The following is a 20816-nucleotide window of genomic DNA, read 5'->3' as shown; positions in this document are numbered from 1 at the left end:
TGCGTTAATAAAATAAAGCCCTACAAAGTAGCGATTTGTAAATTAACCAAGGTAAAAAACGGGAGTTTTGGACGCGAAACTAACAATAATGAAATAACCAAATTTAACCGGGCTTTAGACGATATAGCCTATGGTTTACGCGGCGAGTTCCAAAATACCGACATAAAAGTTCTGGATTATAATTTGGAAAAAGCAGATATTCGAATTGATGGCATTCATCCTAATCAAAATGGAATCCAGAAAATGGTTTTTAGCTTAAGAAATTACATATCAAGTGTGGGGTATCAACCTTCTGTCAGCAACGTATCTATGAGACAAATCAAAAAGCAGCCAATAGATAATGTTGTCAATAACTGGAACAGAAGTGGTCATATGGGATATAATGCGTTTGGGTGACTTTGAAAAATATGTTTTCCTATTGGAAATTTCTTGTGTTTTTTGGCCTGATTTTTTCTTGCAGAAAATAAAAAGTGTAAATGTTCAATCAAATGTCACGCAAGAACTTCAATTTATTTGATTTTTAAAAACAAAACAATGGTTGATAATGTATGTCTTGGATTTTGGTCTTTAAACTTAATATATCAGTTCCTAACTATAACTTACTTAATTTTACTTTGCGGTGATGTTGAATCCAATCCAGGGCCCAATTTACTTAATTTACAAACATTCGAATGCTACGAAAAACTTAAGGCAAATGCAAACTTGCATCCATGTTTTGTATACACAAATATTAGAAGCGTTAACAACAAACACGAAGAAATTTCGGATTTTTTGCAGCAGCAGAACAGACAAACATGCGTTATTGTTACGGATACATGGATAAACGATAATCAGAAGATACCCGTGATTTTTTAAAGCAACAATCACCGCTTTGTTCATCAAAGCAGATCAAAATTCACGCAGTTAATGAGAGGTGGCGGAGAAGGAATATGGGTACCAAATACATTCAAACATAAATTACGGAATGATCTCAACTCTATTAACAGAAGTTTTTTTGAATCACTATGGCTTGAAATACAAGCACCGTTTAAGGAAAAACTTCTATTAAACATTTCTTATTGTTCCAACAAAACTTGGGCGAATTTTTTCTAGAAGAGCTGACATCAGAAATTTCAGGCGCATATTCAATAACAGATAATGTAATACTATTCGTATACTATAACATCAATTTTTTCAATCAAAGAAAAAGAGAGTTATTGACAGAATTTGCTTCCAACAATGGGCTTGATATAGTAAATAAAAACACTCCAACCTGGACAAATGGAAATCAGGAAACACTGATTGATCACTGCTTATCAACAAAACACCAAATTTTTGATACAACTGTTATCGAGCAGTTATTTGGAATTGATCATTTTACACAAATTTTCCTTTCGTCACTGGATATCGACTATGAAAACACTAAAATGCAGTTTTTTTACAGGGATACTAGCCAATTTAGCAGAGCTAATCTTAACAAAAAAAAATTGCATCCGCGGATTCGAGTCCCATGTGTCAACAAAACAATGCAAACTCAACTTTTGAAAAATTTTGAAATATGTTTGAAAATATTCTGAATAAAGTAGCTCCCATTAGAATAGGAGAGCCATCGTCAAAGTCAACAAAAAAGAAATGGTTATCCAGAGAAATATTGAATCTTATCAACGAAAAGCACAGTCTTTTCAATTTTTGGAAAGAAAAAAGAGACGTTGACACATATAACTCATACAAAAGAATAAGAAACCATACAAACAGACTACTTAGAAGAGCGAGTCACAATGATTCACAGAAATTGTTCGAAAGTCTTCCCGATTTAAAAGAACAGTGGAAATTCATTAAAACAAAGATAAAACACGAGGATAAAAATAGCGAAATTTCTAGAATTCGGTTCAAACAAGATATTTTAAAAGACAAAAAATAAATCGCTAACACAATTAATATTTATTTTTCTAAATTGAGTTTATACGAAGGCGAGACAGAAAAGGTTGAGCTACCGGACTATGATTTTGACAAAACTGAGTTTTCCTTCAGACATATAACGAGAAAAGAACTGTTTACTGTAATTGATCAATTACCACAAAACAAAGCAGCGGGTCCTGGATTACTTACTACATGGTCCTTCAAGTGTAGCAAAATGTCTATTGGAACACATCTACAGTTTGCAATAAACGAATGCATATCAAAAAATGTTTATCCCGATGTACTTAAAAAAGCATATGTAACTCCAATTTACAAAAAAGGTGATCCACTGGAAGCGGAAAACTACCGACCAATTTCAGTTACACCAACTCTTGCAATAATTTTTGAAAGACTTTTGCTCCGACAAATGCTAGAACATGTTGAAAAGTATGAAATAATCAATAAAAATCAGTTTGGGTTTCTGAAAAGAAAATCTTCGAATGATACAGTAATATCGTTGACGGAATCAGTGAACAGTTTGTTAGAAGAAAACGAAACCGTTGTTAGTATATTCTTGGATTTGGCCAAAGCTTTTAACTCCATATCTCACAAAATTTTTCTCAAAAAATTGCAAATTATGGATTTAGTACGGAATCAATTGCAATGCTAGAATCGTTTTTATCTAACAGAAAACAATGCGTATAGAACGGAATTGAATATTCGAACTGGGTGACAATCAATCAAGGAGTACCTCAAGGAACAGTTCTCGGACCTTTAATTTTTATAATGTATATCCACAATTTCCCTGAAGAAATGAAAAAACGAGAGGACGTTTTACAATTTGAAGATGACACATGCATTATTTGTCATTCCAAATCCGATAAAAAATCTTTTATGCGCAATTAACAGTGTATTTGAAAATACTGACAGTTATATGAGCCAAAATATGCTAACTTTAAATCGAGATAAAACAGAAATTGTGGTTTTTTCAAACAATGGTGAATCAAAAATTGAACAATTTCATTATAATGGAATTTTCATAGAGCCAAAAACAAGTTGTCGTTATTTAGGTATAATGATTGATAACAATCTAAATTTTGATATTCAGCTAAACAAAACGTTAACAAAAATGGCAAATGCGTTTAGGTCAATTTACTTAGTAAGACATTTTCTACCGTTAAAAGCAAGAATCGGGCTTTTTAAATCACTTGTTTTGTCCCATTTCAATTTCAGTGCCATTTTTTTCAATCGTTGTCGGTTATGTCACTTCAGAGAGTTAATAGACAAATAAATTGGGGAACAAAGGTTTTCCACCTGCGCAAAAAGTTTGACAGTGCAAGAGATCTATTATTGAAAGACAAAATTTTACCAGCAGAGCTTTTAATTAAAAACGTTTGTCTTCTTAATTTTTTTGACCTCCTCTCACAATATAAAGAGAGCAGTCGAGAAACCGAAAACTCCTCGTTCAGGATTTTTGAAAAGTACGAATTGACCAAAAACTCCAGAACTCTCCAGTACTTTCCACAGAATAAATGCCATTCCAAATGGAGTGACAGGTCACTGATTAGAAGTTTTTCTAGGAAGTGGAATATTTTGCCAATTGAAATCCGAAAAGAGAAAACTAAAAATAAATTTAAGGAAAATTTAAGCAGCGAAATGGTCAAACTGCATGAACGTGTTCCAATAGATAGACAAGTAAGAGGCTTTAGAAATTTGTTCTACTGAAGTATAAAGACCAAACTATTCATATATTTACGAGGCGATTTTGAAAATGTAAATATTTAACCAAACGTTTTTGTTGTGGTTATAACTTTAAATTTACATTTTTGAAGATTAAAAAAAAAGAGAATTGCGCAGCAAAAAACTTGAATGAATTTTGGATTCAACGTTGAAAAGCAAAAGCAAGAATGAAAAGGTAAACCCACTGAGCCCATTTTCGGATACCCTTTTAATTAAAGTTCGTTTTAGTTGGCTTTACTTACTCAGTGTAAGGCTATTTGGCGTTTGTATTAGACCTTTTATCATTATTTTGAGGATGAACAAGTGAGCCGAATTACCAAATCGGAAAATGGGGTCTTGAGATTCGATCTCAGCTTCTTCCAGGCAATCAACGGAGTTTGTTTCGAGGAGTGCATTAACATTTAGAATCCAAGGTTACCAGTCCAAATATTTTGTCTTTGTTGTTTCTTGAGGAGACCTATAACAGAAACATTTTTTCACTGTCGTTGCGAACGTAGAAATGTGTTGATTTTTTTTTTAAAATCTGCCCTCCACTTTCAAATCTGCCGTCTGCTCAACTCATTGTTCTTGTCTACTGTCCACTCCTACGTTTCAAATGGTTATTTGAAAGGTTGAAACACTTCCTGCGAAGCACAGCGGATGACAATCTCCCTTGTAAGTTTTTGAGTGCAATTTTGGGTTCTTTCCGATTATAGCTTCCCTCCCAGCTTAGTGGTCTGATAACCTATAGCCCCCATAATTGCAAACAAAAAACATGGCATATTGGGAGGCTATATATTTGTGGGGGGGGGGGGGGGGGCTATAATGGGAATTTTCTTTGCTTCTGCGTGCCCTCCTAACATCATTCGTTTGTTTTAGTGGAGGAAATTTCGGAGCAGCTTTCCAAATCAAAGAGTTTGAAAGAGTGCTTCAAACTTTTGGACTCACTAAGGTCACCTCAAAACCAGGACAACAGTCGCGATTCGGAGTAAGTTCACATTTCAAATTGATTTTAAAATTGCAGACTAATTTTGATTTTTACGGCAGACGACAATATCCAAGTAATCAATTGTAAAAATTCATAGTAAACGAAAATATTATAACGCTTTGCTCACCTTTAAACTATTTGAATTAACTACCAAAAATTTGATAATCTGACGAGAATTATACTTCCCGAAAAAAAAATTTTTTTAATCCAAAATTTTGCTGCTATTACTGTATGCATTTTCTGGTGATATTTTTGGAAATAATATGCATATACATATACATACATATACTTATACAACAATATATATGTATATAGCAAAATTAAGCTGATTAACTTATTAAGAACCTAATGTTTGACATGAAGCAGTTAAATTGAACGCGTTCTGTTGACTTATTTTTATTACTCTTATTGTGTCATTTTAGCACAGACGATTCTGACAGTGGATCTGAGAAAGAATTTCTGGGCTCTGAGAAGAAGAAAAGGAAAGAGCAAGGAAAGCGGAAACAGTTCTTCAAGGCAAGCCTTGTTAATACAAATCTGCGTTTTAAACCAATGCTAATTCAATTTTGAAATAGTAGACATTTCAAGCCCCGATTTGAAGTACAGGAAATTGTGTTTGAAAAGACACTGTCCTAATTGATATGTTTGTAGATAACAAGGCAATCATTCTGTCAGATTGGATAAACGAAATGTCACAGCTTTCATAATTCTGCTTCAACTATCAAAAACATGTCGATCATAAGTTAGGTTTATATTATCAAGTATTCAATTCTTAACCCATTCCATACTGAATTGTTTGAAAATCGTCATGTCGACATAACTGGACCAAGAAAAGAAAGATTTCATGATTTCATAGGTAAATTGAAGTGACTTACCTAACATTTAGTTAATTCTGATTTTTGATAACTGCGAAACTGTAAGCGAAGATCAGCTATCTTGCCGTTATGATGGTTCCCCTCTATTTAATCGTGTACAACTTTTTCGTGTATTCTATGTTTAATTGCTCCTGAACGAAGTTCATAGCAATTATTGTAAACATGTTGGTCTTTTTTAAGCAATTTTTTTGCTTGACTATTTTGCGCTTTTCTTCTAGAACATTTATTGACTTCTCAAGTGACTTTTTCACGCTTTCGTTCTTCATTTTTGAGTGATCTCTATTGCTCTCACTCCGAAGTGAAACGTGTTGCTAATATGAAGTCGGTTGCAGCATAGCAAAAACATGGGCCAGATAGCCGAGTGGACAGTGCATCTGATTAAGGAACGGTAGGGCAGTGATTCAAATCGCGGCAGGGTCAAATGTTTTTCTACCCGCCTGTCGTTAAAGAGCATTTCTTCCGACATCAGTCGGTTTATGTTTTATTATAGCTGTAAGATGAGTACAACTATATTTTGCTGATCTTGATTTTTATTTTGTTTCATCTTATATTTTAATTGCTCTCAAACGAAGTTTGTAGCAATTATATTAGTCCTGTCGGTCTTTTTTATGCGATTTTTCGCTTGACCGATTTTTCGTCTGACGCTTTTGACTTTTCGTACTCAAAACGGGATAAACAGGTAGCGCCCAGCTGGCATTAAGTGCTTTTAGAGCCTTTCAGAATCTCTGTTTCAACTCAAACTGTTTTGGAGATTTATACTTATACTTAGGGTGTGAAGGGCGGTTCTTAGAAGTTAAATTTGAACTTTTTATTGTGACAATCTTAAGCAATTTTTTTGATAAAACTTGCTTTTTTTCAAGTTTTTTTGAATTTTTTTGTCGTTTTTCAGATTTTTTGGCCTTAAGAGCCAAGGAACCTCCTCTAAAGTTTGAAAACAGGTTACTGAATAATTTCTAGATTAAATGGCTTGCAAGATTTTAACATCACGAATTTTGGCATATTTTTGATATTTTTTGCCATTTTTTTTCCAATTTTTTGAATTTTGTAGTCATTATTCGGATTTTTTGAGCCAGCCTCAAGGGTAAAAAAAGCCTCCGTTAGAATTTGAAAATAATTTACTCTAGAAGATAATAGTTAAATTTTTGTTGGTCATGGATTAATTTACAACTTTTTAATATCACAAGTTTTAGCAATTTGTTTTTAAAAAATTTGCAATTTTAAAGGTTTTTTGAAATTTTTGTCATTTTTTAGGTTTCTCTAGCCTCAAGGGCCACGGATCTTCCTTTAGTTTTTGATAATCTGTTACTGCATAAATTATAAATGTAATGGAATGTTCTTCAAGTTTTTAATGTTACGAATTTAAGCAATTTTTTTCAAAATTTTGCAATTTTTTCATGTTTTTGAATTTTTTCCGGCAACAGAGGCCCTGGGACCTCCTCCAAGGTTTGCTAATAAGCTGCATAGTTTCTAGAGTTAATGGGATGTTGATCAACATTTTTTACTCCAGTTTTAGTAATATTTGGGTAAGATTTAAATTTTTCAAATTTTTGGAATTTTTTTTGTTCCAAGTGGTTGGATCTTTATGAGCCTGTGAAACTATTTCAGGCTTGAAACAGGGATACCGGATAGACTCTTGAGACAATGAAATGGTTCTTAAGATTGTAATGTCTTGAATTTTAGCAAGATTTTTTAAAAATTTGCAATTTTCGAACTTCTTCAATATTTTTGTCCTTTTCTGAGTTTAATGACCATTACTGGCCAACGAAACTTTTCAAGTTATGGGTTATCTGACAGAAATTTTGAGACAAAAAATGATTTTAAACATTTGAACATTTTTATTACAAAGGTGAAAACTTTTTTTTAATTTTGCCTTTTCAGTTTTTTTTCTATATGATTTATTTATTAACAAGGTTAGAAAACTAGAAGTTGCGGTGTCGAATCCAATCATGGAAGATATTCGTGTCTCTTTCTCTCTTTTTCGGTTAGGGTTCATTTCCTTCTCTTTCTCGTTCACGTTTTATCTCTCTCTCTCTCTCTCTCTCTCTCTCGCTCTCTCTCTCTTTGTTGATGCCACACTGCAGCTGCTGTTATGTGGCGTAATGTCATCATCTCTGATCCTCATTGTCAATGAGTTATAGTTGAAATGTTTCTATCATAAGTGATCTAACAGGCACTTTTCAGAAAACCATTATTAATTGCTCTCAAAAGCAATTTGTAGCAAATATATTAATCCTGTTTGTCTTTTATGCAATTTTTTTGCTGGGCCGATTTTTGTCTGGCCCCGTTGACTTTTGTCCTCAGAAACGGGATAAAGAGGTAGCGCCCTGAGGCCAACCGCTCGCCGTTCGTTTGAAAGCAATTCGCCCGACGTTAGTCGGTTATGTTTTCACATCGCAAACTTTAAAAGAGCAATTTTGTTCATCCTTGATGCCGCTATTTCACTGCTCTTTTGCTAAATGTATGTGAATGACGTCCTTTCTAAAACTAATAGACGCTGAGTTTTAATTTCTCTATCATAACTGACTTACATCACTCTCTAAATGACTTATACCTTTTTTACGGTTATTAAGATCACTCTGAACTCTTTCATAATCATTAGAACTCCTATATAATGAGCGATATTAATAATAAAGCAAGGTGACCAAATTAACAATTTTGAATTTTTTGGAACTAATTTATAAGTTTGAAAAGATTTTGTTCTTTAAAAGGTCGGCAGTCTCATCAACTCATTCTGCATCTGTTTTTATCTATAATCTACAACACGAAAGCCCGTTTCGCAGCTATTATGGCAATCTGCCGACAATGTTTTATTATGAGAGATCTACTGCAAAATTTAAGGGACTTACAAAGAGTCCTTAATGAAGGGTCTTTATATTTGGTTATTTATTTTAAAATATTGGATTTTCAAAAAAATGCAGGGTTTTTTCTAAGAGTTTCAGAAATTGAATGTAATTGATGATGACTTTCTTCTGGTTTCGATCGATACTTGGTTTTCTTAAAAGTAGCTAGTAGTAGCTGCGTCAAGATAAAAGTGCATTTTATTACTCTCCAAGATTTAGATCATTAGCAATCTATTTTCATTCGAAACTGCGTTCGTAAATTTTTAAGACGAAATCGATTGTGAAACTGGATACACTGTTAACACCAAATGGATTGAGTTAAGATTAATTCACTCGAGTTCTTTTTGTCTGATTCGGCAGACAGTTCCGAAAAATATTGCTTTAATCTTACCTTTGGTGCGGTTTTTTAAATAACGACAAAAGTTTTCAGATTGTGCCATTTTTTGCTCTTTCCAAACTTTGTTTTGCTGTTTTCCAATTTCGTTTGTTAACTGGTATCGAGAAAAAAGCATGTTTTGGAATGCTACTGTGTTTTTCTTAATACGTGATCTCAAACTGCAGCTTTTGAATTTACATTCTCAAAACATGCTACCATTAAAAAGAGATATGTGATATTGACTATACATAGTTTATGTTCCTTGGATCTATCAGTGCGCGAATACTGACGTCGTCGATTGTAGCACCCCCATTTCAAAGGTTGTTTGCTAAGGTTGGTTGGTATTTTGCAATTTTTACGAAGGTTTCATTTAACCAATATTGAATTAAGTGACTGTAAAATTAATTCTAAAAATTGAAGTGCTTTTTACTTTAATCTGCCGTTTTTTAGCCTAATTTTGTTGCCAGATTTTTAGCCTAATTGTTGTGATAAACTTATTAAATAGTTTCAGAGATGTCAAATGAGACAGAGGCAAATGATCTTCCCAACTTGAGATTTCTAGATCAAACCCCTATTCTGAACAAACAGGACGCGAAGCGGGCCAAACCTGATTCAAGTCCAAGTTCAGATACCTTCGATGAAGATTTATTTTTATCTAAAATTGACAAAATGCTCGAAAGCCGTATCAGCAGCATCATTCCTGCTTGTATTAGTCAAATTATCACTCAAGTTCGAACGGAAATTCAAGTAGCTATTCCAAGTGCAGTGAAGCAAGCAGTAGAACAGGTCAAAGAGGAAATGAAAGCCGAAATTATCAGGCATATTGAGGACGACCTTTACTATCAAGAAGAACGCTGCAATGTAGCAGCAATGTCCCAAGCCGAAACTGTTGAAAATTATACAAGAAGGGACAACATCCGTATTAGTGGCGTTCAGGAAGACTTAGATCATACTGGTAATCGAAACGTACCAGAGAAAGATTCCGTGACCATCAAAAAAGTTATTGAAGTTGCAACATCAATAGGAGTGGAAGTCGACGAAAGGGTCATCTCAACGGCACATAGACTCCCAGGCAGGAAAGCGGGTGAACGCGTTATTATTGCCCGTTTTGCTAGACGGTTGGTGAAAACGCAGATACTCCGAAACAAAAAGAAGTTGTCGGAAGTTGGAAGTAATGTAAAAATCTTCGAAGACATATCACCTGCTAGAGCAAAGTTTCTGGCAATGATGAAAAGAGATCCTAGGGTTGAATCAGCCTGGACAAGGGAGGGCACGATTTTTTACCTATGGAAAGAAAACAAAAGAGTGTACAGAGTGTTTGATCTGCTTGAAGCAGCCAGGAACCTGAATTCTATTTTTTCAGACTTTGTTAAATGTTTCCAACCATCCCATAGCAATATTTTTCCCACCTCCTCGTGCAGTGACTTCACCTAAATCTAAAACTTCAAATTCTTGTTCACTTACTATTCTAAATTTAAACGTTCGCTCCTTAAAAAAACATATAGAGGACCTGGAAGCACTTGTACATAGTCTTGAGTCTCCACCTGATATTCTTTGCTTGACTGAAACTTGGCTATCTAAAAACGACGACCCAAAATCACTACTGGTAACTGGTTACCAAAATGTAGCTTCAAAAGTTCGTGACTCAAAAGGCGGTGGGGTGGCATTATGATTCAACTAACAGCTAACTGCTCTATTCAAAAAGAACTGGATTGCGTGATCGAGGAGTCTTTATTTGCGACCAAAGAAAAACAAGGATACGAGTTCCGGCTAGTGGTAATATACAACAAACCAAGAGCAAATAAACTTGATTTTGTGGACTTAATAGAAGAAGTTTTGGGAAATTTAAATTCCAAATGCTTGCCAACTGTAATATGTGGGGATATTAACATTGATACGATGAAACAAAATTTGCTCACGAAAAAATATAAAAACGCCATTCATTCAAATGGTTTTTTTTATAACACCCAATAAACCCACCCGTGTTACAGAAAAATCAGCAACTTGCTTAGACCACTTCATTTTTTAAAATTTGATAGGGGATGTTCACATACTTGAAAATCAAAGCTTTTCAGACCATTTTCCTGTTACGTTGAAGTGGACAGTGAAAGCAAATGACCTGGAAAGCAAAATTGTAAGGGATACATCATTTCTTCGTAACTGCAGTATTGTTGAAAAATACTTATCTGCCTTGAGTCACGAACTTTGTAATGTTTTTTCAGCACACAGTGGTTGTGCAAATTCATGCTTTAGTGCCTTTCATCACATTTTTCTAACCGTTACTGAGCAGTACGCTCCACTAAAACGTATCACCCCGCACAATCGAAATTCTACACCTAAATGGTTCGACAACAAAATAAAAAATATACGTACGCAGCGGAATCTTATTCACAGGAAATGGAAAGCAGACAAGTCAAATGGCTCTCTGCGCAAGAAGTTTACAGATATTAGACTTCAATTGGAAAAAAATATTAAAACGGCGAAAAAGGTTTATTATCGAAACATGTTCGAAAAATGTATCGGAGACTCAAGACAAACATTTAAACTTTTAAATGAGCTGTCAGGAAAACATTTGGTAAATAATGCAATTCCAAAGCTTTCCTCGTGCATGTCGAATACTGCACCTAACTCATCTAATCTTCAAGTAGCTGAGAAATTTAATGAGTTTTTTGCTAGTATTGGCAAAAATATTCAGCGCAGTATTCCTTCCGAGGCAGTCACACCCCTGACTGATGTTAATATGACATTGAGAGTATATCCAGTTTCTGATACTGAGATAAGTGCAGTTATTGATTCACTTCCGGACAAATCTTCATCCGGTGAAGATGAGATTAGTAATATTGTAGTGAAGACAACAAAATCTGTTGTCACGAAATACCTCACATCGTTAATTAATCAATCATTTCGTGAAGGAGTTTTTCCCACTGAGCTCAAAAAAGCAAAAGTCATTCCATTGCATAAAGAGGGATCAAGACTAGAAGAGAACAATTATAGGCCAATTTCTCTGTTAAATGTTTGGAGTAAAATATACGAGCCGGCAATGTTCTCTAGAATTTACGAATACCTGGAACATTTTGATCTTCTCTATCGCAGGCAATTTGGTTTTCGCAAAAAGCATTCCACCATAGATTCATTGGCAGAATTAACTGAAAGAATAAGAGTAAGCCAATTCAAAGTTGTCAACTTTTTTCTGGATCTACAGAAGGCATTTGATACACTAGATCATCAAATATTGCTCCGTAAGCTCGAAAGTTATGGTATTCGTCATAAGTGCCTAGAATGGTGTAATAGCTATTTATCTAATAGAGTTCAGAGAGTTTTCTTGGCCGGTGTGACATCAACTTCGTTAAATATAACTTGTGGTGTCCCTCAGGGCTCCATACTTGGACCACTGTTGTTTTTAATTTATATAAACGATTTACCAAGAGTGTGTAATCAACTTAGTGTCCATCTTTTTGCTGACGACACCAACCTTTGCAGTTTAGGTTGCTCAAGAATAGCTATCCAAGATGACTTAGATAGTGTAGCCGCTTGGTTAAATGCAAATAAACTTAAGCTCAATATGCTAAAAAACGGTTCAATTAAATTTAAAAACAAGTGCTTCCAGTGAGCGATTCCACATCGCATCAGAAGAAATTAAATTGGAACCATCATGTAAATATTTAGGCATAATAGTTGATTCGAAGTTGTTGTTTAGCTCTCATATAGATCTTGTCATAGGAAAACTTAGTAGGCAATGTGGTATAATATCAAAATTAAGACACTTCGCTCCAAGGTACCAGTTAATAGAATATTACAAGAGTATCATATGTCCTATCATACAATATGGAATTTTGGTGTATGGATGCTCTAGCTTCACGTCTTTAGCTCCAATCCATCTGCTACAGAAGAAAATTCTTAAATTAATTTACTTTAAGAGTCGGTTCGATCAAAGCGAAGATCTATTCTGTGCAAACAAAATTCTAACAGTTTTTGAATTACATGTATATGAGCTGCTTAAGTTTGTTTTAAAATCGATTAACAGTTTCCATGCCGAAGACTATCTAAACAGTATGTTTCAGTTTGAAAGACATTTTTTAACGACAAGACGAGCAAAACACATGTTACTAAAAGTGCCGTTATGCAGATCTAAATTGGAGCAAAATTCGATAAGTCGTCGGGCTTCAACATTATTCAATGTTTTGAAAATTCAAGGACTCTTGCATGACTCTATCGGGAGCTCAACCTATAGCCAAATATCAATGACCTATCATAATTTAAAAGAATCTTATATTCTTGGAAATGAGGAACTCATTCGAAAAGTTTTTTTCTGCTAAATTTCCAGAACCCTGTAATTCTAGATGCTTTCTTTACAAAATAAAAATCTACGCAAAAATTGTGGCGGTGCCTTCGTAAAAGGCACCGCGATTCGTTTTTTGCTGTCAAAATTTGATTTTTCTAAATTCTAAAGATAGTTTTTAACAATGTTTCTTCAATTCGAGTCTTTTTTATATAAAGAACTTATTTTTCTCTTCTTTTTTTTTCAAAGTTGGCGAAGTCTGGATGTTCGCTTGTGCATGCAAAAATATGCCATAGAAGAGGACATCCAGTAGTGAATTGTTCAAAGTTACCTTTTAAGTTCTGTGTTACGTTTTTGAATCATTGTTAAGAAATGAAAAAGAAAAAAAAATTTTTTGAAAAATGTTAATAAGTTTATCATCTATGTTGTATACATCTGGGCACGCTGTGAAGTAGGTCAAACGACCTCGTTGCGTGTCCTTTCCTTGCTTGAAGATAAATAATACTATGCTGATCGTTCTGCTGTACTTTGCTATTCTATTGTAAACTTCGTTGTTTTTTTTTTCTACTAAATCTATGCTGTTCTGTATTTATACTATACAAGCAAGGATAAATTAACTCTCTCTCTCTCTCTCTCTCTCTCTCTCTCTCTCTCTTTGTGTCCTTTTCGTTTGAAGCTGTTTTTTAGCAGATTGTGTGCATTATCAAATGAAGATTTTTGGAATTGCATGATAGCTCCAATGAACAGCTTTTGATTTCCATAACTTTGAGAACGCCTGTATTCAGAAGCTTGCTCTCAGTTTAATCTGTTTTTTTGTTATTTCATTTCATCGTAAAATTTGTTTAAATTTCAATGTTAACTTACGCAGCTTCAGTTCCTTGGCAATGCCGAAGACTAGCTATTTATTTTAATGGCTTTGACAACATTCTTTCAAAAGTTCTTCTTTGTTTTCTTAATTTTGCGAGGACTCCTTGTTGTTTGTTTTCAGTTCCTCCGGAGTGCCATAAACTGGCTAATGGTATCATGAACTTAAATAACAATAAGGGTTTTTAAATAAATTTCAAGTTCGCGAGGAGTTCTATCTCGTTTTTACTTTGCCATATTTGAAAGTGGTTTTTCGATCTGCATATTTTGTCTGAGAGTTGATGTGGACCCACTGATATCCGTTCAAATGAAATGAAAAGAATTTATTTCATGGACATGATTGGCCATATAAATACAAATACCAGATGAAAGTTTTAAACTAGCTGTGTGAAAGCACGGATGATCGAGCCTAGTATGATTGATGCGTAGTGAAAAACAACTATTCACAGCGATACTAAAGTTAGCATGACTAAACATATAGCTAAAATTTGTTTATATTGAATATATTCTGTTCAATCTTCGAATCAAAATTTTTCCTGGAGTAAACAAACAAACTGCCCGCCCTACTATGTTGATTGAAACATTCTGAAGGGTGCTTTTGAATTAACTTCAATCTGTAGTCTGTTGTTATTGAAGTCTATCCGCAAATGTTTCTCATTCTCCCTTGAACTGCTTAAAGCAGAACTATTTTGCCCTTCAGTGAAATTTTGATCCAAATTCTTTTTTTAAAACACGATTTCAACATCTTTTGGAATGTTTAAAACTGATATTTTAGACTTTCGAATTAATTGAAAGTGTCGAAATTGTGTGGAGTGTGGTTTTTGATGGCGTTGATTTCATGTTAATTTAGTTTTGATATTGATAACTATGACTTTGTGTATTTGTTATAGAACAGTTCAGGAAGTGGAACCCGACTTGGTGTGAACTCTCGGACCAAAGATGTTCTGAGTTCACCTCTGGCGGATGAGTGGAACAAAGTGGCCGCACACTCCAAAAAGGTACTTTTTTACAACACATTGATCAAGGATAATACGAGTCATTGGGACAAGGGGACCCGAGAAGGGGGGTTGTACGGATGATCAATAAAAAATGAAAATGAGATTGTGTCAGTGCCTTGAGAGAAAATGTCGTTGAAAAATATCGATGATTTTTAATAGCACTTTGACCCAATAGACAAATTCTCTAGACTGTGGTCGTCTTACTTATACCTGTTTTTTTTACCTATTTCCCATTTGCTAACGCTCAAAAAAATGTTGAAAAGATGCAGAATGAATGAAATGAAATTTAAAAGCACTAAATTTGCGAGCATTTAATGCGGCTATCAAAATTGCGCAAATTGTCTGGTTAGAAAGGCGTGCGTGCTTCAGAACCCGTGCGATCGTACTTGCACGGCATTATTGCACTCAATGTTCTCAAATGGCTCTTTTATTGCACTGTGAGTGTCATTTCGATTGCTGCTGGTCTTAATGCACAATAAGAACTGATTAGATTGGCTGGCCAATTTCTTGTAAGATTTCGCAAAATTATTCCGTCAAGTTTTGGTTGATACAGTCTTCTATGAAACAAAGTCTTTACAGATATTTGTTGCACTGCTCTTGCACTGTAACTGGTTCTATTACAAAATCTTAGAATATTCTTTAATCGAACCCAATCTTACCTTCGAATGACTATTTGTCGTATAGGGTTCTATGCAGTAACAAAATGGTTGTTTTTTGATATTTGTTACTATGCGTTGGTCCAGACCTCTTGCTACTCTTAACAAAAATAAATTAGTGCGTTGAAACTGAAATTAAATGAGTTAAATATGAAATAGAATTGCAATGTAGGGAGGAGGTAGCTACGTATATCTAATTGGTAGCATTTTGTGCTTATCGTTGGACAGAAAAAATCTTTGACAGTTGATGTCAAAGCAACAATTCGTGAAAACATCGAGGAAGACAGTCTTAAAATTGGCAACAATTCTGACGTCAGAACAGAATCTGAGCTGATAAACGAAAGACTTTTACAGTCAGCTAGAGAAACCTTTTCAAATCCTTCGAATAATCTTCGGGCTAAAATGCCGCGAGCTCTTAACACTTCTTTACTTCAATGGCGAAAGTCGCGATTTGATTTCAATTCTGGGTTTTCCCTACGGCAGTGTAATCAGAACCAAATTTGCTGGGAGCAAGAATTGTCCATGGCAGTTTCGAGATTACTGGATAGCACTTTTTTTGCAACTTCAACTCGGAGACCATTTACAGTCGCACCAGAAATGGTGAAACGGCGGCACTTGAACGCAAGGAAGGCTGAGAATGGATCGGTAATTTAATCTATCGTAAATGATAGTGAGCACATAATTTGGTAGTGCGCATGATTGTTAACAAAATTCAGATATAGTTGTATATTCTAGTTAGAAAGCTTCTAGTCAATACTGCTCAAAATTATCCTGTTTTGTCACAAAATCCCTTGAAAAATTGTTGGTAGAATTATATCCGTTTCTGAACCTGAATAATTAGAGTCTTGAGTAAGAAATATCACGCTCACACCCGAAACAGAAAAATCTAGTCTTGCAAGCATCTGTACTCATTCAGTTACATTCTATTGTTAATTGCTCTCAAACGATGTTTGTAGCAATTATATTAGTCCTGTGGGCTTTTATGCGATTTTTCGCTTGACCAATTTTTCGTCTGACCCATTTGACTTTTCGTCCTCAAAAACGGGATAAACAGTTAGCGCTCGGAGGGCATTATGTGGCCGAGCAGCTATCATAAATTCTCACTGGTCTATGAGTATGAGAATCACCAAAACTGTTCTGAGGAGACAATTTTAGGGTGCGAGGGGGCAATTCTTAATCTTAAAAGTTTGACCCCTCAGTCACCCTCTCCAGTCCCCCCAACACCCCGCGTTCACCCTGCTCCAACGTGGCGATTTGGACTCACGTTAGACTTGCCATTAGTTGGTTGTTTTAAAATATTTATTTGAAAGTTTTAAAATGCCAGATCGCTGCAGTGCCATATTTTCCATTAGGCAGTGCCGGATTTTAAAAAAATAGAATTGTTGGTTTTTCACGCAAGGTTGCGTGACTCTGTTAAAATTTACTTGGAAATTCGGACTATACTTGCAAATACGAAATTAGTTCATATAGGCAAGCATATGCGGAAATAATAATAAAAAAAGAAGATCCTGAATGAAACTCCGATTTTTTTGCAAGTTTTGTAGCTAACCAAATACAACCCCGCAGACAATTTCACAAACTAAAATAAAACGGAGCAGACAAAAAGCTAAATGAAGCAGCAATGATATCTTGCTAATGAGATGAATTCATGAGTCGATAATACAATATTAAAGAGCCAAACTTTTTCCATACTCGGTAGTTTTAAAAAGAAGAACTAAAAACCATTCGTTGTACAATGGAAACTTTCTGAAGTATCAGTTATGCTTATTAGGGAAAAATAATAAAAATTTTGAAAAACCAAACAAAGACAAAGCTCAAAAAATCTCCACGTTTTTACATAATTAAATTGCTTCAATCTTAAATGAATGATTTGCCACTATTTCAAAAGGAAATTGAGGTCCAGATGAGCTCATTAATGGCTTATGAAACAATAATAAATGAGATTGAAGGGCAACACAAGAAAAAACAACAAAAACTCTCCAAACTAAAAATGTACTCATAGTTTATTTTTTAAAAAAGTCAGAGTCATAGAAACTGTTATCCATAATCTCCCGTCATTAATTAGAGTTTTTATGTTTTATGCCACTGCTGCAATCAAAGAGATTTTTCATTACTCAGACTGTAACAAGCCTACAGAAAAAGAACATCTGAAGCCAAAAATTTTCAAAAAAAAACAATTCCTTTCAAAGTAATCAATACAACCAGCTAAACAAGAGAGACATTATGCAGACCTATTAGAATTTGTTAGAACGTCAGATCTCTCAGTAGTAGAACTTGGTAACAATACAATATAAAAACGAAAAGGGGATAAACAAAACGTAGTGTCCAAGCCAACAATATTATTAGATGCCCAGAGATAAGACAATAGCATCTAAGTACCATTCAGACACACATCACATTTGCTAGTAATGCATATTCTGTAATTCAAACTTTGGTAGATTCTTAAGGAAGGATATACGTGTATACGAAAATGGAAGGATATACGTGTATACATAAATCAGTTTTCTTCATTTCACTAGAATAAACAAATGGAACGAAACCCATTAAATAGAATCTAATGCAATCTCACAAATTGTAACACGACAATTTTATGAAGTAGACAACTAAATGTTAACAGACAATCAAAATTCTGTCTCATTTGTTCCGTTTTCAAACTAAAGTTCAAATTGTAAAATCTCTCATGTAACATTTTATTATTATTCGGCTTACTTGACCTCTCATTATTTTCGATTAGAATTTTTGAGCTCAATTTAGAATTATGAGCTAGCGCAGAAAGGAAAATCAGCTCTGCACTCACTTATAAATATGAGATGAGAATGAAAATTCAAACAGTGGTCACCCAAATCAGATAATCATAACTAAGTTCTGAGTGACGGTTTTCAGGATTGGTCTTGGCCTTTACCACACACATGTTATAGCAAACTAGTTATCAAATCACTTAAACCCACATATGCGAAAATAGAAAAGAAACGGGAAAATGTCTCCGAGGAGAAACTCTCAATTTCTTGAAAATTTCGGTAATATTTGAGAACCAAATGAAACCTCACAGGAAATTTCAAAAACATAAACTACTAAGTTTAAGCACACGGGATTGAGTGTGAACCAGCTAGAATTAAGGCCTCTTGTTATTTAAAATAATTTATAAGTCGACAAAGCAATATCGAGGGACAAAATACTTTTCATAATCTGTTATTAATTTCGAAAACCAATTCAACTAAATTGAAAGCCCTTTGCTCTCGACAGCATTCGACACATTCAGAAGTTTCAATTTTGCTTCCTTGGAAGAACAATTGGTCTTGTAAGCAAATCGAGTAATTGAGATGTCCAAATGCACACAACCAAAATCAACTAAACTAATGAGTGAAAAACCAGATAAAGATGGAAATCTCCGCTTTTATAGGAAATGAAATGGCTTCACTTTAATCTTTATATCTATATTTGGTGATCAATTGAAAGGGGGTATTTAGATTCAAATCGGCTCCATTACAGGCTCAAGAAGACTTTTAAATGAGATTGAAGGTTAAGACAAGAAAATCAAACAAAAACTGTCAGAACTCAAAGTTCACTTATTTTTTCAAAAAGATGTGTCCGCATAAACATCACACGCTAAAACCTGTAGCCATTGATAAGGCCCTTTTACATCACTACTAACACTAACACCAATGAGACGTGTTACTCGTCAGTCTGTGACAATACTACAGAGACTTATGTAGTCAAAACTCAAAAATGTTTATTAAAACAGAAAGTTTCAAAGTATTCAATGCAATGAATTGAAGTGTGAACTTTATTTACGTTCGTGTGAACTTATATGAGACCTGTCAGTTTTGTTACGCAGTAACATTACAACAGAGAACAAAAAACATTTTGGTAAAGTTTTTTTTAGTGAAATCTTTTGTTGATTAATTCAGACAACAGCATATATTCACGATTAGAACAAATGCATCACATTTATTATACTTCACAAGAAAGACACGAGGAAAATCCAAAACAAGTTAAATAGCCGACAGGTAAACAAAAAGGCTCCTTAAACCGAAAAAAAATAGATCCAAATCCAAATATTTTGTGTTCCAAAAACCACGATGAGACAAAAACAGCCTCGATATTACTTCAGGGTTTCTAAAATTCGCAACTTTTGAAAATGTTAACTTAATCGGGCAAAAATGAGCTGAATTTTTAAAACAAAGTCCGAAAAAATTGAAATTTTGGAAAAGTTTTTCACTTTCAACTCTACGCTGGTCGGGTTTTCTAGTGATATCTCTCACAACTCTCTACGATAAATATATCGATCGGCCAAGATAGACTGAACACAATTGGAGTTGGAACAAATATTTCATTAATTGACAAGGCATATATCAAGAAACTTCACAAAAAAGGCTTGTAAGAATCTGGATTTTAACATCAGATGGTCTTTTTGTTAAAAATCAAACAAAAGTTTGCAAAGGTTTACAAAAATAATGTTGCATACATCCATTCAGGGCGCTGAGAAAAAACTGCTTTCTCTTCAGCAAACTTGTTTTGCTGAATATTTACTTCGGCAAGCTGCAGTAAAAAGCTAGCAGTGAAGATTTTTATTTGGATATCCTTTTCTACCTATGAGAACACATATTTTGATTTTATAAGACGATGTGGACAAAGTATTATGCCTTTTCCCCTGATCAATAGGTCTGTAGCCTAGCAAAAGAGGGTAGCTGTTGCTGTGCTAGGACCGTAGGCACAGGAAACCGCAAGCGATCTTCACTTACACGTTGTGGTCGTTTATATTTAACTATTGCATATAACATGGTCAGATGGTTCAATTGGTTGTGATAGATTAATATTTTGTTTACTATTTGTGCTCAAATTCTGTTTTTAATTTTACATTTTAAAAACTTGTACTTCATTTATGGGGTTCTCGGCTAATTGGTTTCATTCGTACTGTCTTCATGGAGGGATGCCATAAAAAACATAAAATAAACTAGTGTTGCTTTGAATTTGTAACCAATTTAATAGTCCCTGAAGTATTCAACACGGCTACGTTACACATATTGCTTTCTAAGTTTTATCGTAGTTTCGTTCTTCTAATCATAAATATTCAAAGTGCTTTATGTTTTTAAGTAGAAATGAAAAATCGGAGACTGTGTTTGAGGAATTCCGCTCTCGTTAGAAGATGATTTCATTGTGTCGCTTTTTATTACAAAAAAGTATTTCTCATTCTTAAGAGTCAATGCGCCTTTTGAATTAGGATAGGCTGAAAGCATACAGTTGTCTTTGAAAAGGTGTTCTACCACTGTGTTTATTAAATAAACATCAGCAGTAGACAAAAATCGGTAAATAATGTTGATTGATGTCAAAAAAATGTTATCA

At 34.3% G+C, this 20816-nt stretch overlaps 1 protein-coding gene across 1 annotated transcript in view; it reads left to right on the top strand.

The window, feature by feature from the left end:
• Positions 1–16127, top strand: part of LOC142347891 (uncharacterized) — a 218330-nt gene extending 202203 nt beyond the window's left edge. The window contains exons 13-16 of the mRNA XM_075399081.1: positions 4477–4585; positions 5008–5101; positions 14710–14817; positions 15702–16127. Of these exons, the coding sequence (XP_075255196.1) occupies positions 4477–4585; positions 5008–5101; positions 14710–14817; positions 15702–16127 (737 nt within the window). The remainder of the gene's footprint in view (positions 1–4476; positions 4586–5007; positions 5102–14709; positions 14818–15701) is intronic.
• Positions 16128–20816: the final 4689 nt, after the last annotated feature.

This window comes from Convolutriloba macropyga, chromosome 1 (genome assembly GCF_964194025.1).
Source record: "Convolutriloba macropyga chromosome 1, txConMacr16.3, whole genome shotgun sequence".
NCBI lineage: Eukaryota > Metazoa > Xenacoelomorpha > Acoela > Convolutidae > Convolutriloba > Convolutriloba macropyga.
This window is presented reverse-complemented; position numbering and strand designations above follow the sequence as displayed.